Raw genomic sequence first — 25,613 nt, 5'->3', positions numbered from 1 at the left:
AACTTTCCAGTCATCATTTTCACCAATCAAAGCAGTAAAAAAATTGTAAATTGTTGAGAAAAACTGGGAAGAATTTAATATCTCTGGGATGTTTACTGTTTCTGTCCCTTTATTTCTTACCAGCCTTTTAAAGAGATGCACATACTAGAAAACCCAAATAAACCAAAGAAGCTTTATGTCTTCATTAACTTATTAGTGAAAAAAATTAAGAAATTTCTTTACATAACATGCCTTTTTACATTTTTATTTGCCTACAAAAAAGAGCAAGCTACATAACACACATAAATGAATAAAATAGGTTAGGTATATTGTATTAAAGAAGTGTGGTAAATTGGACCCCCCCGCCCCCACTATTAAAGGAAACCTTAGTTACCATTTTGTTTTTTTTGTTTTTTTTTTTTATAAATTTTATTGTTATATTCCCCATACAATTGCAGCCCCCCATTCTGACCCCAATCCCTCCCCTCCCGCCCCCGCCCCCCTAAAAGTGTCTCTGGTTCATAGTTTTTTGTTGATTTTGATTTTCACTTTCTTATAGTTATTCATTTTCCTGGTCCCTTATTTAAGTTTTCTAGATTCCTGCTATGAGTGAGACCATCCGGTATTTTTCTTTTTCTTTTTGGCTTATTTCACTGAGCATGATCCCTTCCAGCGCCATCCATGTTGCTGCAAATTGCATGTGTTTATCTTTTTTGAATGCTGACTTGGTGGTGGTGTCTTGTCCTAAGGAATTGACATGGTCAGTCATAGAAATAGTCCTGGAAACCATTGTTACCTCAAAAGAGCAGCAACTTAAATTAGTACAGACGCTGACTGTGCATGACATAGATATATCCTCTAACCCAAATATATCTCTAACTCAACTTCTCTTTAACTGGATCCATAAATGCCCATAGCCACTGCAGGGGCACCGAACACAAGAAAAATAGAAGTGGAAAGGAATTATAGGCTTAGTTAATATTATAATTGAAATGTCTTCTGCACATTTGCAATGACCTTATAAATACATTGCTAGGACGCAAGTAAATAAGGGAGCCTGGATCCCAACAGCCATCATTTCACAGTAAATTCACCTCTACTCAGGGGACCAGTAGATACTGGGCCTCCCTCCTTTTGATTTATTATGCCATGGATCCAAAGAGAAAAGAAGGTGAACAATCCACCTGAGAGCAGTTTGATGTACATGACACCATATTTTATATCAGAGATACTTAATTCTTTAGAAATGTCAGACTTCTCCACACAAGTTCAGAGGCTATTGGAACATTATAGAATTTGCAGTCCAGACCCACCTGTACACTTGAGGCAGATGTGACAATTTCTCAGATATTCCTCATTTAGGTAAAAACACCATCTAAGCAGGTTTGGATACTCCCAGAGTCCTATTGCCACCCAGCATTTTCTGTGATTTCCTTCCCCTTATCAAAATCTGATCTTAGTTGGAAAAATCACAAAACTATTTACAGTTATGAATACATGGGAATATTAGGCATACTTTGCTTTCCCATTTGAAGATGAAAGACAAATCCCTCACCTTATGTCACACAAGTAAGTTCATTCTCAGTTCCAAAGTAAGGTGGATAGCCGCCCACTAGCCTGGAGCGCAGTTACAGTCCCAAAGTCAAAGAAATAGCACTGCCATAGACACCTGCAGCTCTCCCCTCTTCTACAGAAACTTATGAAACATCTGCTCACTTCTACTGGGGCCATCCCTAATAGGATCAAGTAGTATCTAAGAACATCAAGAAGTGGAGGGGAATAACTTGATCTATGTGACAGACAGAGACATAGACAGAGACACAGAGAGAGAGGTGTTTTTACCTCGTGAAGGTCATCCAGACTTTTGCAATGTACTATTTTTTTATATATCTTTCTAGCCTCCACTCATTCATATACGGAGCACTAGCGATACAATATTGGACAAACTAATCATGGACTCTGTCCTTAGAGAATTTATATTCTGGTGGAAATGCTCAACAATTAAACTCTCAATTAAGCTCAGTACAAACTGACTGTGAATGACATAAATACATCCTCTAACCCAAATATATCTCTAACTCAATGTCTTTAACTGGATCAATGAATGCCCACAGCCACTGCAGGGGCACAGGACACAAGGAAAATGGAAGCAGAAAGGAACAATTGGTTTAATTAATGGCAAAAATGTTCCTAATTAAACAATAGGTTTAATTAATGGCAAGGTGCTTCCAAGACAGCACCTGGAAGACACATTTGGTAAAAAATGGGGACTCAGGAGAGGGTCTTCCAGAAGAAGGGGCATCTAAATTAAGACCTCTAAAATATGGGTAGACATTAGCCAAGGGAGAGGGGCTTGATTGGGGTGGGGGTGGGCCATGCTGATGGAGCAGCCTGAACAAAGCTTGGAGGCCACGAGACAGGAACACATCAGGAGCTGCACGATAGTACAGGCTGAGCCTGATGTGCGTGTGGTGAGAGAGGCAAGGGAGGGCAACTGGGAGCCGGTAGGGAGTAGTGAGGGAGAACGTTGCAGAAGTTATGGGGAGTAGGGTGTCTGACCACAGAAGGCCTTGGAATTCATGTTGAGGTACTTAAGCTTTATCTTCAGGCCCCACTTTATGGGATTTTAAATAGGAGAGTGGCATTATCAGATTGTATTTTAGAGAAATCTCTGGCTGTAGTGTGGAGAATACACCACAAACAGCGTAGGAGAAGCAAATTTGGGAGGAGGGAGAGATGATACAGAAGAGATAAGCTTAGTTTTAAGGTAATTGATTTTGAGTTATCTATGGGAGGCCCAAGTGGAGGTGTCCAGGGGTTGCTGAAAAACAACCTGGCACATGAAAATCGGAAATGGGGTGATAGCATAGAAATGGTCATTGGAGTTATGGGTAATGAAGGAAGAGACCGGGGTTGGGTGGGGTGGTGGTGAGAGTTGGGAGGAATATGGTGAAAAACAGAACCCAAGGCCATCTAACACTGAAGGAACAGAAGCCCTAATGAGTGTGTGGAACCAGCAATGACCAGGAGGGGGCGTCTCATCGTTTGGGGTTCTGAGTCTCCCCTGGGAGTTCCTGCTGCAGATGGTATCATCAATCAACTTCTGGTAGAGCTTTAAGACCTACGGCTAGATCTCTGCTTGCTAAAGAGGACTCTGTCCCACAAGGTAAGCTCTGAGGTTGGGTGGTTCACACAACCCAGGTGAGAACAGTTACATTTTCCTGACTGCCCTTCCATAGCATAAAATAAATGCATCTTCTCAGACACTGAGAGGACACTGAACCCTCCCAGACAGCCAGATTGTTGCCAGGAAAATTTTAAGCTTTTGTGGCCCCTACAAGCTTGGCATTTCATAAACTATTCACCACTTCTTACTGTAAACCTGAGTCTTGTTAAGTTAATCGTTATTTTGAGCATAGTTCTTGAAAAAGTCTTCCAACCATACCCATAGTACTTTTTCTGAGGCAGTAGAAGGTTGGCCTCAGGCAATTCAGAAATATATTTGCTTCCTTACAAAAGCTGCTTTGACAATATAAATTTGCCTTCTCAGCTTGTGCTTTTTTCCCAGCCTAATCATCATCTTTCGACATGAAGAAGCTTCTGCTCCATCTGGCTTTTCTCAAGCAGAGACACTTATATGTCTCAAACACAAATTAGCACTGTAGCTTTGCACACTGTAGCTTTGCACACATAACTTGGTCTGCAAAGAAAGAAACCTATAGTTGTTTTTTTCCACAACTCTTGACTTCTTTCCAGACTAATTTCGAAATGTCTAAAGGTCTACAGCCCTACGTATCTCTTTCTTGCTTCAACCGCGTTTGAACCGTACAAACCTGCTCCACCCACCCTCCATCTTTCCCAGTCAAAACCTAGGAGCCAGCTTTTTATCCATCTTCTCCCTCGAGGAAGAACCAATGCCATTTATTTAGTTTAGCTCCCTAGTGCCACCAATGATGAGGTCCCAGAGTCATCGGAATTACTGCAGTGGTGTAGAGGCCATTGTTGACCATCTCCATCAGTATCCATAGGCCTGTTACACTTCCTTCTCGCTGGACTTTATTTTTACTGCTGCCATGTGGCTGTAGAGTTTCGGTCACTTCTTCAGGGAATTGGTGGAGTAGCACAGGAGTGCCCAGTGTCTCTAGAAGATGCAACACCAGCACAGTGCCTTTGTGGTAATGCAGAAGCCTTCCCAGATGGGGTAAGACTCTGGAGGCCTCAAACCACTGGAAACCTGGACAACCCAAACCAGACCCTTCTGGGTCTGCATGGCTGGGATTTCACCCACATGGATCCCATCTCTGTTCCTGCCTGGAGAGCTACTTCTTAAATAAGGTCAAACTCATGAATATAGGGGATTACCTGACTAATCTTTGAAAACTGGTGTCCTCCAGGCCGGCTAGGCATTTCTCTGACCCATCCTCATGCAGCATTCCAGAGTCCAGACAGCTCAAAGGCTGCTCTGTTGCCACCCCGCCCCCCAGCCTCCTGTTGGGGCTTCAGCTTGAGCCACTTCATGCCCCCCTAGCCAGTTTTAATCATCATGGAGTTCTCCCCAGAATAATAGACCAAAGGGTGACAAAAAAAAATTTCTGCAGTCAAAAGGCCTCAGAATTGACACACCCAAACCACCTCTATTTTCCCTTTCTTATTCTATTACAATGGGACAGAACTTTTACACCAGTATTTTAAAAAACCCAAAACCCTTTCATCACCTGCTATAAAACTGCATTGTTTTTCCATAGATTAAAAGACTGGATTTTGCATGATCAAAGGGAGGAGAACAGGGCATTAAAAGTAGGATTTTAGAAACTCAAGTTATTTAAGCCACTTGGAAGTCAGGCAGTAAAAACATACTGTTTTATTTCATGTGAGTGCTCTTTCTGTATGAAGTGTAACCTATCTGGCATGGAGCAGGCACATGTAATTACATATTTAACAACTCATAACTTCTGGCTTTTATTAAAATATTGTCCCAGTGTAGGGCTACTTACTTTCTCCAGGTCCTAGTGCCTAGGACTGATTACCTTCCCTACTATAGTAGAGGTTGCTTTGGAAAGAGGTCCTTATCTGAGAAGGTTTGTAAGAGGGGTTGAGAGGGCGGCTGCTCAGTGGAAACTTGCTGCTTCACAAGCGGTTTATTTCAGAATTTTGCTTCAGCGCATTTCTGAAAATTTTGGTGATCTTAGAACAACAGACCGTCATTAGAAATTGAGTTCAAGAACCTGATTTTACAAATTCACATAAATACTAAAGGCCAACAGATAAGGTTTTACAGTAACATATCCATTCAGTATTGAAATCCAGCTTGAAACATACCACTTAGGCTCTGAGAATGTATTTTAATGCAATTTCTTTTAAAAAGAATTAGAGTGAAGCGCTTAATCAACTATGCTGGTGATACAGTGCTGTAAAGAACATGTTGGGTAGGAATAGTTCAGACTCTGTTACACATAAACAGCCACATATTCTTAAGAGTGAAATTCTTTGGATATTTATATTTTCATATTGACTATTTTACTAATTCATCATGTTTATCCAATGGCCCTTTTTGGACAATAATTTAGATGAGTCCCAATTTCAGTGATCTTGTGAAATTCAAATTCAAAGGAATTCATTTTAACAATACACACAATGAACAATGTACTAATTTCTCACTACTGCTGGAACAAATGACCACAAATTCAGTGACTTAAAAACAACATGAATTTATTATTTTATAGTTCTGTATATCTGAAGTCCAACAGGGGCCTCACTGGGCTACAATCAAGGGATAGGAGGGCTGCATTTCTTTCTGGGAACTTCACCGGGAGAATTTCCTTTTTCTACTTTCCAGAGGCTGCCCCGTGACATGCCTCATAGCCCCTTTCTCCATCCTCAGAGCCAACAAAGGTAAATCTCTCTAACCTGCTTCAGCTTCACTCCTCTCTCGGAAAGGCTCTTCATTTTTTAAGGCTAATCATGTTTGTGATTAGGAAGGGCCCACCTGGATATTCCAGGATTATATCCCATCTCAAAGTCCAAACTCTCAATCACTTCTGCATAGTCTCTTGTGCCAGTATTCACAAGTTCTGGGAATTAGGGCATGGACACCTTTGACAGCCATTATTCTTCCTGCCATAAGTGGAAATAGCAAGGTAAGCATTTTTTTCATTACCCATCTTCTCTCTAGAAAAATTAATAATTTAAATTATTTTAAATAATAGGCATCCTATACAGGTAAAGCATGAAGCTCAAATGAACCTTTTCACTATTTCAAACTCAGGAGAGACCAAGACATGCAAATTATTTCAATGGTTCAGTGATATAATATGGAACACAACCCTATTTTCAGTGACTACAATTTTAATTACCCATCCCCCCCTCCCCGACATCATTTCCCTTCAAAACAAGCATTTTCAATCTAAGTGCAAAATACAAGAAAAAAATATTTTAAATGTTTATTAGGGCTTTTTGTTAAAGAGATAACTTTCCATAAATTTCTTTTTTTTTGTTTTGTTTTTGTTTTGTTTTTGTCCATAAATTTCTTACTTCAAAATAGTTTGTGATCTAAAGATACTTTAGCGTTTATAAAAAAAATTACAATTGTATAGGGTAGTTGTTTATGTACATTAGAATTCAAAATAGTATTCTAAAGTTCCTATTCTATTCAGCCAAAGAAAGGAAACCCATTATTAGATAGCACAGGGACAGCTAGACACCATGAGTGATCTTAACAATGGAGATTACTATATTTCTATGTGATACAAGTATCTTTCCCCAAAAGAAAAAGCAAAACAAAACAAAAAAATCTCTCACTGAAAACTAAAGGTCAGTTTGGAAGCAGCAGCTGAGTGTGCTTTGTTACAAACACCACAAGAATCTGAGCAGTATTCTATCCAACATCAGCTAAAGTGGGAGAAAGGAAACACCAAGAAAAAGGGGTCAATTTTGCTAAAACAAAGTTCCCATATTTTCTAATGACCAAAAACTGAAATGGCTCTGCAAGTTAATACTGACTCAGATATAAAATTGTTTTATGTTCCCATCAAATTTCCACAAAGCAGAAATCAAACTTTCTATGGCACGTGCTTTCATGTGCAAGTATTACATAGCAAAAATATTTATCTAACTAATGTTTCGTACTGTTTTGAAACACATCTTTGAATTCCCTCCTTACACAATCTGAGTATTTCTTCTATCCAATTCTATTCCTAGTAATTAAAAGAAGTTTGTCAACTCAATTTGTAAAATGAAAAAAGAGCAAAGCATTTCAAACTAAGGTTTTCTTCTCCTGACCAGAAATTACTGCAAGGATCTTCAAGATATAGGACAAGTGATCCCAAACAAAGAGATTGTCCTAAAAGTTTACTTATGAGATGTATTTCTCCCACAGGAAGTGATAATCAGATACCAAATTAACCTATAAACATCAAAATAATCAATAGCTAAATGGTGGATAAAAAAGTAGCAGAAAATAAAATCTAATTCTCGAAAATAATAAAATACTTAATAGGAATGCTAAATGTTGGCACCTCCAGAAACAAGTTTGCATGTAATTTCTCAAACTTAGTATAAAATCTAAAGGAAAATTGTGGTCATTTTTAAAGTTCTTAGATTTTCATAGCATTGATTCCATTAGCATTGTCTTTGTTTTAAGCATGCCATTAGCACCACTCTCCTTTACTAATTAGAATAAAATGACAATATTTTTAACACTTAGCACAGATAGGACATGAAGTAAGCTCTGTAAAAATTACATGGTTAGGAGTGGAGCTCACAGTAACTGGGCAGCAATTTAAAGAGAATGTAGCAAACAAAAGAGAGAATGTGTCTACATCATGCAAAAAAGAATTACCTGAGCTGGTATTAACTAAGGTGTTTTCCAATCTTCCCTTCTAGAACACTAGGTGTGAAGTCCCTGGAAGCAAGAGAGTCAAGTCTACCCTTGATTTCAGGCCTGAACAAAGGCTAACCAAGTCCATAGTGTGAGTCAAAGTACCCCTGTGAAGCAAATGACACCCCAGAAGGCAGATGGAGAACATAAACTGAATCCTAAGCCTTTAAGCAGAGGGAGCCAGCTTATTCTGGAGGCAAAGGCTGAAGTGCTTTCCTGAGGAAGCAGGAGGGCACAGGCACCAGCACTGCACAGGCAACCTCTTGCAACATATCTCCAGATAAATCTGTCATTATTAAAAGCACTGATTCAGTTTCACGGTTGTGAGTATAAGGAAGATATGGGCAGTGAATGGCAAGTGTTTGATCTTGCTAAAGAAAGTAAAGAATCATCATTGGATTAATTCAGTGGCTCAAAAACCTAAATGAACATTAGAGTTTCTCAGGCTACCTTTAAAGTGCAGAGTCCTAGGTCTCCTCCTTAAAGATTTTGATTGCGTAGGTGTGAACAAAATTCAGTCAAATTTGGGGATTCACCAAACTGTAGTTAATTCAATAGATTAACCTCTGAACTACTATCTAATTACAGAATATTATCAATTTGTATAATCTCACAAAGCAACATGATGGAGCTACTTGTTTAGAAAAAACTACAGGCATACATTACACAACCACATTTTCATTCAATAAATTATATGTAAATGCCTGAAAATGTCTTTTTAAACCACAAATCCAAAGTCAGCAACATAGTTTTCTACAGATATATAAAGGGATTTTTGAAAAAATAAAATAGCTATCGTACTTTCAAGTTTTAAAATTTGAAATTTAGAATTTATATCTGATATTTGATATTGATACTATAAAGAAATAAGACGCTTGTTTTTTCCTTTTTTTCCCAGGAAGTTCAAGTTTTCAACATAATTGAAGTAACTGCATGATCAATTAAATACTGTCAGCATTACTCTCCATTAATTTTTAAAATGCAGCCATACGCTTGAGTGTTTTAAATTATATAAACATATCCATCAGCAGTCTTGACACTCACCAACATTTATATTATACTTTTTCAACAGAAACTGAGATTGAGCTACTAGTAAAATAGCTTGTAAGATTATTGGGATTTTGTGATGAGTTGGTCTGCTGAACTCTAGAATTCACAGAAGGAATTAAGTTAAATCTTTCAATTTGTTTTTTAATAAATGAAATTCTGCATTGTGCTAATATGCTTTTGCATATTGTTTAGAAATATGGCTATTAAGGCTTTATTGTAAGGGATTACAAAAACATATCCTATCATGCACCATGTAAGATGAGAAAATAATACAAATAACTTGTAACTTCAGTGACTTAAATTATTTGAATGACTAAGGAAATCATGGTTTTCTTTTCATTATGGATTTCCCAAAATCAAAGATGTTTTTCAGATTAAAGGCAGATTAGGAGTTAGTGGAAAATTACATCCCTAGTTTATGACTTTTTTTATACCTAAAGACTTAAAAAGGAATGCATGATTCTAACTACAGTTTTAAAAAATGTTGCTTTAGGGAAAGGTTCTGATTATTGTTTTACTTTTTCTGAAAGCTTTTTCTTTACTTGCTAAGTATAAAATAATGCATGTTATTGTGAGGATAATTTCTGATTAAGTTCCAAAGTTCTTGTATCTCCGTGAGTTTGGGCATTGTTTATCAGCACCTGTGGGAAAGCACATACAGAAACATCAATAATTTGTTTATTTACAATACCTATATTTAGATTCAAAGAAGTCAAATATGCCAAAGGGCAGAAGACATTATCAAACCACTCAAGAAAGTGTCTGGGTGCAATCTTTCAGTCACTTTTGCTGAAGTGTTCAAAGTTAAAATAGAGATAAAATAGAGGTAAGCAAATATGTCCAGTTGTTCAATTCGTATAAATGCCAACACTGATTGCTATTACTGTTGGCACTGTATCATTTTAAAGTTTTTGTTCAGCAGCTCTGCTTATAATACTGTCACTTCTAAACTCTTGCCCCAAAAGACCATTTTGTGCATCAAACTATGCAAATGGCATTGCCATTCTTCAAAACTAGTGTTTAGGTTCAAGGCTCTGTGAACAACCTTTTCATGACTTTCAACAATCTCACAAACCAGAAGATTTAATTTCAATTAAATATTTAATTCAGTTACTCATTACTAAAACATTTTTTTGGTTGTTCATTTTCAAGCACTACGAAGGGTCTCAGATTTTGCTGCACTTGCAAGCTAACAAGTTTGCCTGCCAGTTTCATGGATACTGATAAAAGACACAGGACATCTGGGTCAGAGATAAAAGGCCTTTATTACTCATGCTACAGCAAACAGCATGAGCATCAACATATTTGTATCAGTTTCCCTGTATCACTGTCTCATGGGGTTCATGTATGGATGCATATAGCTTCCATGTATACTGGGCTGCATTATATGAAAGGAGCCTTAACCTAGGACACTTGAATCTCTTATAAAATGGGCCATAAACAGGACTACCTTTTGCTCTGGAGGGAGACACTTAATCTCTGTGTCCCAAGGCTGTCACTGTACAAACATTTTGAAAAGAATGTCTGGAACAAGGGGCACTGAGGCCCTCTGCTCACAGGATATTTAGAAACACAGAAGATCCATGGCTGAATTATCTTCCAACATTTATACACATTCTAAGTTTTTGGTTTGCAATATGTTGATTACAGTGCATTTCTCCAAGCATTGTTTTTTATTAATATTTCTTTAATGATGTGTGTGTCACTTAAAGGCAAACTCTTTCAAATACTCTGGGTACTTGAAATAGATTAAAAATTTCTGATTAAAAATGCTTTTTATTAATTTCATTGTGCTTTTTATTAATTTCAAGATTCTAAAGTTACAAGAATCTTAACAGTTTATCTTTTAAAAATCAATTTTAGGGCCTCCCTGGTGGCACAGGGGGTTGGGCGCTGCACTGTGATGCAATCCGTAGCCTTTACAGCAAGAGTTCGGAACAAGGGGCACTGAGAGAACAAGAGCCTTTACAGCAAGAGTTCGGAACAAGGCCGGCCAGAGAGAAACCCACATGGCAAAGCAGACCTCTCCTGTCTCTCCCGCTGCTCCCCTCAGCTGTGTATTTCAGTCAGTCTGCCTGTTCTGTTCCCCATTCTGTCTCTGGTGAATCCTCTCACCTCCCGCGTCTCTGGCCTGTACCCCAGCTCTTGTTGTGTATAAATAAACAAATCTTAAAAAAAAACAATTTTAGATATATACATGTTTATATATAATAATTAGATATCAGACTTGTTTCATGAATGGTACAGTAGAAATTATCACACGCATTTTACGGGAAAGATGAGAAATAATTTTTCCAAAGATATTATGAGCACTCCACTATAATTTGCTATCTCTTACCACTATCCAATCTATTTGCCTCCATTACAATGGCCATAAGAAACATCACAGCCAGCAGCTAGCACTTTTGTCTGTCTTTTCTTAGTCTACATGGCACATTAGGAGAATGTATTTCCTACAAGTTATCAGTAGTTCTTTACCAGGGGCAATTATACTTCAGTATCCTTTGGCAACATCTAGAAGACACTGTTCATTGTCACAAGTTGAGTAGGTAGAGAAGGACCATGCTGCCGATATCTAGATGGTTGAGGTTGGGAACACTGGTCAACATCCTACAATGCGCAGGACAGCAGCCCTTACCCTTCTCCCAAGAAAGAATTATCCAGTCCAAAATTTCAGTAGTGCTAAGGCTGAGAAATTCTAGGTTAAACAGATTCTAAAGGCTGTATCACATCCCCGCTCAGGAAAAGAAGAATGAGAGCAGGTAGAGACAAGGCCCCTGTGGTAATGTCAATAAAGACCCTTGTATACTTATGCATCTTCTAGCCTTTGGTTTACTACTTGACCATTTTTTTTAAAAAATTATTTATTTATGCATACAAGAGCTGGGGTACAGGCAATAGATGCAGGGGGGTGAGAGATTCACCAGAGACAGAGTGGGGAACAGAAAAGGCAGACTGACTGAAATACACTGCTGAGAGGAGCAGCGGGCGAGACAGATGTCTGCTTTGCCATGTGGACTGCTCTCTGGCCGGCCGGGGATGGAACTCGTGCTGCAGAAGCTGCGGACTGCTTCATAGTGCAGTGCTTAACCCCTTTTGCCACTAGGAAGGCCTCTACTTGACCATTTTTATTTAAACTTTTGACTTTTGCTAGAACTTCTTACCCTGTCCATTTCAAAAAATGAAGCAAAAGTATAAAAGAAAATGAAAGAGAGGTAGTGTAGTTAGATCATTTCTTTGTGGCCAAAAAGGAAAAAAGAAAAAGTTGATTTTTGATACTGCCCAAGGTTGGGTTAAAACAGATATCTGTACTACTATCAATTTCATTAGGCAATGACTATAGCTCAGCAGTTCCTAATTAACCAGTGATATTATCATTGGTTCACAGAAAAAGTATTGCCAATAAAGCAAGCTCCCTGTAACTTTTCTCTTTCATTTAAGAATGCACTGACAGAAAGGTGTATAAGGCTATCCATAAATCTGCTGTATTTTACTACAGAAAAAAAAAGTAAAACCATTTTCACTTTGGTTTACATCCAATTACTTACAACACACTTAACAGCCTAGTATGACCTCAAAGTTTTAAACCAATGTCCCAAACTAAGTATTTGATATTCATTTGGATTCTGGCTTTGAATGGTTATATTCAAAGAAAAATTAGTATAGCTTCCCCAACTAAAAGCATCCTGTACATAATACATGTTGAATCCACATTAAAATAACTTTTAAATACAGCCTTAACAGTCTTGTTTATGCCAAAGTGTTCCATTTGGGCTCTATTCCAATATTCACATGGAGAATTTTCGTAACTTTTTGTACCTCATGAAAAGGTACACACTATATGTATACTCATCATCAAGCCATGTCCACAAATGTTCTGCTACTTTCAACAATAGTGGACATTGTAGTCTTTTGCTGACCCCTCTACTTTCATAGATAGAACAGTAGACATATAGTCCTTTCTTAACCAAAGAATTCAGGTTCTTTTTTAAAAATTCAACCATAGAGGAATAATTTTGAAAAACAACTCTAAAACCCTAAGGTCTAAGAAGAAATATTTTAAATAAAAGCAATGCCTTACATCAATGAGCTCGTAGTCATTCTTGGCATGTAAGTGTCTCAGTAGGTACCAACGTGCAGTTGATACAATAGATTTGGGATATCCAGGCTGATACACTACTCTCTCCAATAGCCGCCTTGTCTCCCTGGGACAAAGATATTTACATTTAGTTCAAGGCATATAAATTAATATTAATATAAAAGAAATTTCATATGCTAGTCTCACATACTTATCTTCTCATTCTTTTGCAGATGTGGTGCTAATTAATTCATGACTTTTTTTATTCATATAGCAATAAAGGTTATAATAACAATTAACATTAGTGAAGTATTTATTATGTCCAGGTACTATGCAAAGTGTTGTACACATATGGTCACATTTAATAGTCATAATTCTGTAAGGTATGTTGCTGTTATTATTCTCATTTTGCAGATAAGTTATGGCCCATTCCAAACAGAGAGGGGAAAAGACACCTATTTTATGAGCACTTGTGAATGCTCTACCTCCAATGTTTTTTGAAAACAGAAAATCAGTAAGTCAATAAATAATATAAAAATAAATATGAAGAAATATTAACAGTGGACACATGGAAGAGGCTGTATATAATATCAGACTTTTAGTAAATATTTTTAAGAACACATATAGTATGTGAACCCATGTATTAACAGGCTGATTTACAGCTATATTCCAATTTTTTCATTCCTAACTTACTAACATATATGACTCCAAAGATTTCTGTAATGCTGGTAGAAACAACATAAGTGGTGGTAACCTCAGAACTGCTCAGTAGGAGGATCTTATCAATAGCAACTGCTTTGAAGTAAGAGCTAAGGAACTTGTCTTGAAGATGCTTCATTTCCTGGAGTTGAAAATGAGGAATATTTCCCTCCCTTTCCCTAAAAAAGAACAAAGAATCTATATACCTAGCTCCCATTTTGCGGTTGAACTGTAACAAAGCTTGCAAAAGAACAGCCAGTGGACAAAAGCAAAGTTTTAAGGCTTCAGTTGTAGCTTCTTGAACTAAGGATGGCCAGTGGTCATTGGAAATATTAGCCTGTAAAAATATAAGACAAATATTAAATCAAAGCTCTTGACATGTTTGTTTTAAAATAATGCAATTCAACGCTCCTTTATTGAGCACCTACTTGTCTGAGTAACCCTGTGAAGTCTAACACAGCATGATTACTACAAGATGGCTAATATCTGATTCCTGGCCTTAAGGAGCTACAAAACAGAGTAATCTAGGATAAAGAAAGGTTTCAAAGAGGGGACAGAATTAACAATATTCATTAAAGGAAAATGGACAATTTTATCACATAATTGAACAAAATCAGTATATCTTTGGTCTCCCCGATACACAAAAGTCAATTTAACATGATTCTTTCTTTAACCAGTGGTGATAAAGGTCCACATACTAAAAATTATCTAAGTCGAAAGGAAAAGCTGAAATATTTTAATAAAATTCCAATACAGAAAAGAAGGTGCAAAGCAGATCAGTGATTAAAAAAAAAAATTAATCAAAGTGATTAATACTAAAATGTTTTTAAATAATTTCACTTTATGGGGAAAGTGTTAAGGTATCCATACATTACTTAGGTTGAAAATTTTACTTTCTGTGAAAATCAAAATCAACAAAAAACTATGAACCAGAGACACTTTTAGGGGGGCGGGGGCGGGAGGGGAGGGATTGGGGTCAGAATGGGGGGGCTGCCATTGTATAGGGAATATAACAATAAAATTTATTATCTAAAAAAAAAAAAAAAGAAAATTTTACTTTCTTATGTAATGACTCAGAAATAACATAGGTTAGTATTTCCTAAGAAACAGTAATTAAGAATAAAATGGTGAACACGCTACTGAATTATAAAAGAAAAAACAGCCTTTAAAATCTTTCATTAAAAATCTCAAATTGTAACCAAGACTTCATAATTACAGAAACCTAAAATATATCTTTTGATAAATCAATACAATGAGTCAATACATAGTCCATTTTAAATATTAAATTATTTTTACAAAGTTAGAGCAATAAACTCTGAGTGCAATACAGGCAGTCATAATTTGTGATCAAGGAAGAGGAAGTTATAAAGATAATGAATTTGAAAATATAGGACAGAGGTTGTGAGGCATTTTCTATGAAGACGAAAACAATGGGACCTTGGGAAGAGCTGATAAAGAAAATAAGGCAAAGTCCATGCTAACAAAATTATTATTGACTTTTTTTAAAAAGCCAATAATAAAACTTTTACTAGATGATTTTGTAATGTATTTCCAAATTCTAAGAAGTCATATAAATCATTATGTAAACTAAGCCCAAAGAGAATATAAGGAAAAGATTTTTATATGTAACTGGTATATTGAAAATGCAATTAAAATGCACTAATTTTTGTTTCCCATTATCTCTTTTAAGTCATTATCCTCTGTCTCTGAATGCAAGTGAACAGATAGGTCCTAAAACTCTTAGATCCATTTTTCTTAACCTTAATTAGAATAATCTCTTCAATAATCCCTTCTTTATTCAAAGGTTTATTTGCACACCATCCTTCTCTCCTTCACTCTCTGCTACAGGTACAGCTACAGGCAGCAGCAGATGACCTGTTCCTTCTCCCCAACACTCCCAGCATTTTCCTATTAATTGTAGTTTCAGATCCCTACTGATTTATCAGTTTAGATTTGACTAGTGCCATTATAAGGTGGTGTTAGTTTTCCAGGCATGACAGGTTACGTAAAGCTTTTTCTCATCTAAACTTTATTGGTTTATCGAGATCCCCAACATCATGGGTAGTTTCTTACCTGCAGGGCCAGTTATGTAATCTGTGGGACTAGTATAAAATAAAGGCATACCCCTTTGTGCAAAAATGCAGGGCCCTTTATTCAAAAATGATTAGGAATTTCAAGATAGTAGCTGTACTCAAACAAACATGGAGCCCTGGGTAACTGCACATGACACACACCCATGAAGCCAGGCCCGCTCATCTGCAGAGCTTTACTAATTGGGATGAACGCACTCTTGTCCTCTTACCCTCTTACTCTCTCTACATCCTGCAACAATCTAGCTTTCTGCGGAGATCACATCACTCCTCTTGGTGGGCCCTACTGGATCCTACGCCAATCCATCTGAAACCTGGCTTCCTTCATTCCTAGCTTGAACAAATTCTAGGAGTGTTCCCTATCCCTTCTGGCATCAGCGCTCCTTCACTCCTTCCATCCTCCATCCTCCCCACATTGGAATCCACCCACTCCTGGCTATTCTCTCCCAGAAGCACACAGTCAGTCTGCACAACTCTCTTTTTCTCTGTCCTAACACTGCAAGCAGAGAGCCACAGCGTCTAAAGCACAAGTCAGACAGCTGTCTATGTGCCTCCAGACATGTGCCTCCAGGACCCTAGAGGTCAGGAAGCAAAGCCTCCCTTTCTGGCAGTGCTCCCTTCCTCACCTTTGTGTATCTCTAAGTGGAAAAGTGCTGAGAAGATGAGGGAGTCAAGAACTGTCTCCTAAGAAATTTCTTCACAATCTTTTATACCTTAATACCTTTCTTCACAATACTTCATATCTTTCTTACAGGTTAGTCTTCTCACTTTGGAACCTGATATTTAAATTTTAGCTGAAACTTTCAGTTTAAAATCCTGTTCAGCAGTTGAGCGCTGGGTTGCGAAGCTGCCCGTGGCCTTTGCAGTGCCAGTTCGATCCCCGGCTGCTCCCTGGCCACCAGAGGAGGGTCCCACATGGCGCACAGACCTCTCCTGCCGCCCGCTGCTCCCCTCAGCAGTGTACTTCGGTCCTTCTGCCTGCTCTGCTCCCCGCTCTGGCTCTGGTGAATTCTCTCACCCTCCCGCACTTCTGACTGTACCCAGTGCATGTATAAACAAAACGAACAAACAAACAAATAAATAAATAAACATGCCTCTATAAAAAATAAAAATAAAAATAAAATACTGTTCATATATGATATCACACATATAGGAACCTCTCTAAAAACAATCTAATTTCAATATACCTATGATATTGTGACTTATGTAAAATATAATCAAAGTATATTTTTACATATATTGGGTCTTCCTCCAAGATTCCTAGCGCACAGTTCCAAAACCCTTAGAATTTCCCGTGTTGAGAGTGAGAAAGGATGTTTATATCCTTTACCATCAGGATTCACTTAACTAATGGGGGTATATTCTGAGAAATCCATCACTGCTGTACAAAGGCCACAGAGTATAATCACACAAACATAAATGGTATATTCCTACTACACACCTGGGCTTCTACACACCTAAGCTTTACAGTACAGCCTACTGGGATAGCCATGCATGCTATGTATGTGTGTTGACTGAAATATCGGTAAGTGACACGTGACTATATTATGTCCTTTTATAATAAGCTTGTTATCAGGTAAACAAACGGTTTCTCTGAGTTCTGTGAGCCAATACAGCAAATGAATCAAAGCCAAGGAGAGGGGTGGAGGATCTCAGGATTCCAGCCAGTGGACAGAAATACATTTGAATTATGAAGAGGAGCAAGCAGGTGTGGAAGGATGAGGGGTGGAACCAGTCTTGGAGGATTATACCCTTAACCTGTGGAAACAGATGCTATCTCTGGGTAGATAATATCAGAAATGAGTCAAATTATAAGACACCCAGCTGGTGTCTCAAGAACTGCTTATGGGTACAAGGAACATCCCATCCTCACACATAGGAAAATGGGTCTCAGAATACCCACTTAATACACATCCTCTGTACTTTGCCAGCTTTATCACAGAAATATAGCATCTATTTTATTCCCTTAAAACAACTATTGGCTGTCAAATTTTATAATAAGCATAAATTAGATTTGAATAGTGCTTAAGCTTAAAAAAGGCATTTATTTGTACATGTTATTTCATTTGATATTCATAAGCTATAAGGAGGCAAAGTAGGTATTACACCCACTATTGTAAAAAACAGGGGGAGGGGCTCAAGATCTCACAAGTAGTAAATGGTAGAATCAGAACCAAGGCTCTTACAGAAAATAGTTTTGTAGTAGTGGGAGTGGGTAGAGGAGCAGGTATATATGGGTGTTACCACACTGCAAGTTAATTTTCTCATCTGTAAAATAGGGTTTTTGTTACTATTAAACAAATTAGTATGTGTAAAGCACTTGTATAACCATACAGGCAAAGGGATATATATATATGTTTGCTACTATCATTGCTATTACTATTTTATTCCAAGTCGGATTTAATTTTTCAGCATTAACAACAAAAAACCACAACATTAAATAATATTTGTTAGTGAACAAATAAAAGGGTATCTACTTCTAAAAGGGTATCTACTTCTCCAATACATGTATTTCAGAAAAATTATAGTTAATATCTGTAGCTTCCAAATTTCACCAGTTACCAACATCATAGACATTTGTTAAATGTAGATATGGGGACCAAAGAAAAAACCCAAAATGTTTGGTGGTCTACAATTACCGTTAACCACTGTAGGGTAAATGTTTTTCAGGCTTTTCTGCCCTCCCATCATTAGGATTGCCCTGCCTGATGGGGGGCCTGCAGTTGTTATATTATTGCAAGCTATCTTATTTACATCTGTGGGCCATGGGAAGTGTATTGAGAGACAGTCAGGGAGAGAAGCAGCAGCAGGAGAGAAGCAGGAGAGAGAAGGGGCAAAGTAGGCCAGAGAAGCCCAGGATGAAGGCTTGCAGGGGAGCTTCGAGGCCTACCAGCCTCCTGGCCCCCCAGCACCTCTGCCTTCTGTGAACCTGGTTGCTGCAATGCATGTAAAGCTTAATAATAGCCTGAGAAACCCACCGAGGGCTCTAGGACTCTCCTTTACCTGTCTGCTTGGGTCATAAAGATCCTGCACAGGTGGGCCTCCCCGGTGGCGCAGCGGTTGAGCGCTGGGTTGCGAAGCTGCCCGTGGCCTCTGCGGCGCCGGTTCGATCCCCGGCTGCTCCCCGGCCACCAGAGGAGGGTCCCACATGGCGCGCAGACCTCTCCTGCCGCCCGCTGCGCCCCTCAGCAGTGTACCTCGGTCCTTCTGCCTGTTCTGCTCCCCACTCTGGCTCTGCTGCTCCCCACTCTGGCTCTGGTGAATTCTCTCACCCTCCCGCGCTTCTGACTGTACCCAGTGCATGTATAAACAAACAAATAAATAAATAAAAAAACATGCCTCTATAAAAAAAAAAAAAAAAAAAAAAGATCCTGCACAGGGCCATCCTGCCCCTACAACCACCATTTCTTTTCATGCAAATCACTTCAAATTTGACTACATTATTATTTATTCATTCATTCAAAAAATCATTTGTTGAGGACTTGCTAGGTACAAGGCAGAGCAGCAAAGCAAGGGCACAAAGATGAACAAAACACGGTTCCTGCCTAAGGAGTTCTTAAATGTGCTCTACAGTGATAGCATCAAAGCCAAAAAATTCTTCCAATTCTTCCAATTCTTTGTCAAAGTATCTAGTTAAATCAAGTAAATAACATTGATAATGAATTTACTATGGCAAAAGCATGAGTCAATTCAGGCCTGTCTGAGACAATTTCTTCTAATCATGTAAAACAAGAAATCATTACCTTTTAATTACAGAAGTAACATGCCTATGATAAAAAAATCAAGCACTATCAAAATTTTGAAATTAAAAAGTCTTCTCCTTTCTTCAGTAAAGACTGCCTGAAACCGGTAGAAGGCTCCCAGAGGAGTCAGAGGTGAGCTAGGAAGTTCGCCCAAGCCAGGCCCCTACTGACCAGCAGTCTGAGCCCAGAGGGGAAGCAGGCACCCAAGGCCCGGGAAGACTGGGCACAAGGAAGAGTATGCCTGTCTCTGAATTGCCATTTTAGAATAGGGACCGTTCTTCAGTAAAGACCGCTTGAAACCGGCAGAAGGCTCCCAGAGGAGCCAGAGGTGAGCTGGGAAGTTCGCCCATGCCAGGCCCCTTCTGGCCAGCAGTCCCAGCCCAGAGGGGTAGCGGGCACCCACGGCCGGGGCAGACCAGGCATGCAGGGGAGTGCGTACCTACATCACCTTTTTAGAACAGGGACCTTTCTTCAATAAAGACTGCTTGAAACCTGCAGAAGGCTCCCAGAGGAGCCAGAGGTGAGCTGGGAAGTTTGCCCACGCCAGGCGCCTTCAGGCCAGCAGTCCGAGGCCAGAGGGGGAGCAGGCACCCACAGGCCAGGGCAGATCGGGTGCGTGGGAGAGTGCGTCTGTCTCCAAAGCGCCATTTTAGAACAGAGACCTTTCCTCAATAAAGACTGCTTGAATCTGGCAGAAGGCTCCCAGAGGAGCCAGAGGGAGAAGGTTCCCTGAACAGTCAGAGGTGAGCTGAAAGCCCCTGCAAGCCCGGTACCACCTGGCAGGAAGTTGGAGCCCAGAGGAGGATCCAGAGATTTGGAACCCAGAGTGCAATCCAGCTGCCCCACCTCCAGGGAAGTCTATGGGACTTCAAGACGCACCTTTATAACTAAACACAGAAGGAGGAGAGATTCTGTGACAGTGACCATTAACATACTCAAAGTACCACTGCCCCACTAGACTTCTGGCATAACAGTTTTTGACTCATTTGGATTGCCAGTTTCTGAAACTCCCGAAAGAACACACCAAAAAGATGCCAGCCAGTACCAACGGCACAGTGTCCCAATGCATAAGGCAAATTATAAGACAGGCAGCAGGGAAAAGAAAAACTACAGGCAAAGTAGCAACACCTCAGAAAAAAGACACATTACAAAAAAAAAAAACCACCCACCAGCTTGCAACTAAGGTGACTTGGAAGAACTTCTGCGCCTTCCAGAAAAAGAATTTAAAAGTGCTGTGATGAAAAAACTAATGGAAGTCATTAAGGAAAAGAACGCTCAGAAGAATGAAATCGAGTCCCTAAAGAGGGAAATGAAGGAAATGGAGGCGATCAAAGGATTAACAGCAGAACTAAAGAATGCTGGAAAAAGCAGTGATAACAGAATAGAGGGAATGGAAGAATGAATAAGCACTCTCGAAGACACAGAAATAAAAAGAACCAAAACAGTAAAGGAAAGAGAAGTACGAATGAAAAAGATCGAAGAAAAACTTCGGGAACTATCTGACTCCATGAGGAAAGGAAATATAAGAGTTACAGGAATCCCAGAAGGAGAGGAGAGAGACCTAGGAACAGAGAAAATATTCAAGGAAATAATTGAAGAGAACTTCCCAAACATTAAGAAGGAGCTGAAAATTGATATACAAGAAGCAAGAAGAACACCAAACTTCCATGATGAAAGGAAAAATACAGCAAGACACATAATAGTAAAGCTCCCAAGAATCCAGGACAAGGAAAAAATAATGAAGCTGAAAAGAGGGAAGAAACAGATAACATACAAAGGAAAAGCAATCAAACTGACATCAGACTTCTCCGAAGAAACACTACGGACAAGGAGAGAGTGGAGAGACATAGTCAACAGACTTCAAGACAAAAGATGCCAAGCAAGAATACTCTATCCTGCAAAGCTTTCCTTTCTCTATGAAGAAAGAATAAGGACCTTCCCAGACAAACAGAAACTCTGGAATTTCATTATGACAGAACCCCAACTCCAAAAAATACTACAAGGAGTCCTAAAGCCAGTACCTCAGATGGACGAATAACAATGAAAGAAGGCCAAAAAAAAAGTTATTAAAAGAATAGATAAATAAAATCAAAGGAAAGACAAACACAATGGCAAATAGAGATGCTAACATATCAATATTAACTCTACATGTAAATGGACTAAACTCTTCAACAAAAAGACACAGAGTTGCAGGCTGGATTAAGAAACAAAACCCAGGGCCTCTCCAGTGGCGCAGCGGTTGAGCACCGGGTTGCGAAGCTGCCCACAGCCTCTGCAGCACTGGTTCGATCCCCGGCTGCTCCCCAGCCACCGGGGGAGGGTCCCACATGGCTCACAGACCTCTCCTGCCACCCACTGCTCCTCTCAGCAGTGTACTTCAGTCCTTCTGCCTGCTCTGCTCCCCGTTTCTCTCACCCACCCACACTTCTGACTGTACCCAGTGCTTGTATAAATAAATAAATAAATCTTTAAAAAAAAAAAAAAGAAACAAAACCCAACCTTTTGCTGTCTCCAGGAAACACATTTAGCTACAAAAGATAAAAACAGACTCAAAGGATTGAAAACAATCCTACAAGCAAATGGACCAAAAAAGAAAGCAGGAACAGCTATACTTGTATCATATAAAACAGATTTCAAACTCAAAAAGGCAAAAAGAGACCCCAACAGTCACTCAGTCACTACATTATGATTAAGGGGACAATACTTCAAGAAGAAATAACACTCATTAACATATACTCACCAAACGAAGGAGCACCAAAATATATCAGACAACTATTGTCATCTTTGAAAACAGACATCAGAGAAAACACATATGTAGTAGGAGACTTCAACACACTACTATCAACAATGGATAGATCAACGAGACAAAAAATAAGTAAAGACACTAAAGCTCTAAATAAGGATCTAGAGCGCTTGGGTTTAACAGACATCTATAGAACACTAAACCCAAAAAAATCTGAGTACACATTTTTCTCAAGCACACACAGATCATTCTCCAGGATCTATCACATACTGGGACACAAGACAAACATCAACAGATACACCAAGATTGAAATCATACCAACCATCTTTTCTGAACATGAAGGCATCAAACTAGAAATAAACCATAAAAAGAAGGCAAGGAACTCTCCTATCTCATGAAGATTGAAACACACACTACTGGAAGACCACTGGACTAAAGAGGAGATCAAAGAAGAAAAGAAAAAATTCTCTGAATTAAATGACAAGGAGGACACCAATTTCCTAAATGTATGGGATGCAGCAAAAGCAGTAATAAGAGGAAAATATATAGCAATAGAGGCTCATATCAAGAAACAAGAAAGAGGGCCTCCCTGGTGGCGCAGCGGTTGAGCGCTGGGTTGCGAAGCTGCCCGCAGCCTCTGCAGTGCCAGTTCGATCCCTGGCTGCTCCCGAGCCACCAAAGGAGGGTCCCACATGGCACACAGATCTCTCCTGCCGCCCGCTGCTCCCCTCAGCATTGTACTTCGGTCCTTCTGCCTGCTCTGCTCCCCACTCTGGCTCTGGTGAATTCTCTCACCCTCCTGCGCTTCTGGTGTACCCAGTGCTTGTATGCATAAATAAATAAATAAATCTTTAAAAAAAATAAAAAGGAAAAAGAAATAAATGAAATCAAAACTAAAAAAACAATCCAAAAAAAAAAAAAATCAATGAAACCGAGAGCTGGTTCTTTGAAAAAATAAATAAAATAGACAAACCCCTAGCCAGGCTCACAAAGGAAAAAATGGAGAAAGCACAAATAAACAGGATCACAAATGAAAGAGGAGAAATCACAACAGACACAGCAGAAATCAAAAGAATAATCAGAAACTACTATGAACAGTTATATGGAAACAAGTTCAACAATCTAGAGTAGATGGACAAATTCCTACAACTCTACAATCACCCAAAGCTAGATAAAGAAGAAACAGAACACCTAAACAGACCAATTACAAGCAGCGAAATTGAAATGGTAATCAAAAACCTTCCCCAAAACAAAAGCCCAGGACCTGATGGGTTTACAAATGAATTCTACCAAACGTTCAGAGACAAATTAGTCCTATCCTTCACAAACTCTTCCAAAAAATTGAGAAGGAAGAGATAATACCAAACACGTTCTATGAAGCCAACATTACACTAATACCAAAACCGAACAGGGACAAGACAAAAAAAGAAAACTACAGGCCAATCTTGCTAATGAACACTGATGCAAAAATCCTCAATAAAATTTTAGCTATCAGAATCCAATAATGCATCCATAAGATAATTCACCACGACCAAGTAGGATTCATTCCAGGGACACAAGGATGGTTCAACATCTGAAAATCAATCAACGTTATCCAACACATCAACAAAAAGAAATATAAAAACCATATGACAATATCAATAGATGGCGAGAAATCTTTCAACAAAGTGCAACACCCATTCATGACAAAAGCCCTTGAAATTCTTGGGCTACAAGAAACATACCTCAACATCATAAAGGCCATCTATGACAAGCCAACAGCCAGTATCATTCTCCATGGTGAAAAGCTGAAAGCATTTCCATTAAGATCTGGAACAAGACAAGGATGTCCACTCTCACCACTGCTTTTCTATATAATACTGGAAGTCCTAGCCAGAGCAATAAGACAAGAGAAAGACATAGAAGGAATCCAAATAGGAAAAGAAGAAGTCAAACTATCACTATTTGCAGACAATATGATAATATACATAGAGAAGCCCAAAAACTCTACAGAAAAACTAATTCAACTAATCAATCAGTTCAGTAAAGTGGAAGGATACAAAATCAACATGCAAAAGTCAGTAGCCTTCCTATACACAAACAATAAACCTGACGAAGAAGAAATCAAAAACCCATCCCTTTTATTATCGAAACAAAAAAAATCAAATACTTGGGAATAAATCTAACAAAAGAGATAAAGGACTTATACAAAGAAAACTATAAAACACTGTTAAAAGAAATAGAAGACACAAAGAAATGGAAAGACATCCCCTGCTCATGGATTGGAAGAATAAACATTATTAAAATGGCCATCCTACCAAAAGCAATCTACAGATTCAATGCTATTCCAATTAAAATTTCAATGTCATTCTTCAAAGAAATAGAACAATTATTGATAAAATTCATATGGAATCACCAAAACCCCTGAATAGCCAAAGCTCTCCTGAAAAAAAGAAGGGAATGGAGGCATCACTCTCCCAGACTTCAAACTATACTGCAAAGCCATAATCATCAAAACTGCATGGTATTAGAACAAGAACAGACACAAAGACCAATGGAATCGAATAGAAAATCGAGAAATAAACCCACAGATTTATGGTCAACTAATCTTTGACAAAGAGCAAAGAATATGCATTGGAGCAAAGAAAGTTTGTTCAATAAATGGTGCTGGGAAAACTGGGTCGCTACATGCAAAAGAATGAAGCTTCACTACTACCTAACACCATGCACAAAAACCAACTCAAAATGGATTATAGAACTAGATATAAGACTCGAAACCATAAAATACATAGAAGGAAATATAGGCGAAACACTACATGATATGCATATCAAAGACATCTTTACAGACACATCACCCAAAGCAGTGATAGTGAAGGCAAAGATAAACAGCTGGGACTACATCAAATTAAAGAGCTTCTGCACAGCAAAAGAGACAATAACAAAAACAAAGAGAAACCCCACCGACTGGGAGAACATTTTTGCACACAACACTAATGATAAAGGACTGATCACAAAAATCTACAAGAGCTGATGAGACTCAACAAAAACAAAGAAAATAATCCAGTCAAAAAATGGGCACAAGAGCTAAAAAGAAACTTCTCTGAAGAGGAAATGCAAATGGCCAACAGACATATGAAAAAATGTTCAACATCACTTGTAATCAGGGAAATGCAAATCAAAACTACCATGAGATACCATCTTACACCAGTGAGAATGACACATATTAAAAAAACTAGCAACAACAAATGTTGGCGAGGTTGCGGAGAAAAAGGAACTCTCCTGCACCGTTGGTGGGAGTGCAAACTGGTCCAACCACTATGGAGAGCTGTGTGGAGATTTCTTGACCTACTAAACATAGAGCTTCCATATGATCCAG

General features: G+C 38.7%; 1 protein-coding gene across 1 annotated transcript in view; it reads right to left on the bottom strand.

Annotated features, from left to right (window-relative positions):
- Positions 1-9,471: 9,471 nt before the first annotated feature.
- The window catches only part of SKIC3 (SKI3 subunit of superkiller complex), a gene marked incomplete at both ends in the record, with an annotated part of 73,094 nt that continues 56,952 nt past the window's right edge, over positions 9,472-25,613 (bottom strand). The window contains 3 exons of the mRNA XM_084233619.1: positions 9,472-9,546; positions 12,987-13,110; positions 13,889-14,019. Of these exons, the coding sequence (XP_084089745.1) occupies positions 9,472-9,546; positions 12,987-13,110; positions 13,889-14,019 (330 nt within the window). The remainder of the gene's footprint in view (positions 9,547-12,986; positions 13,111-13,888; positions 14,020-25,613) is intronic.

The sequence above is a fragment of the Talpa europaea genome (genome assembly GCF_964194135.1).
Source record: "Talpa europaea genome assembly, chromosome: 5".
NCBI lineage: Eukaryota > Metazoa > Chordata > Mammalia > Eulipotyphla > Talpidae > Talpa > Talpa europaea.
Note: the sequence above shows the minus strand (reverse complement) of the source record. Positions and strands in the feature narration are given on the sequence as shown.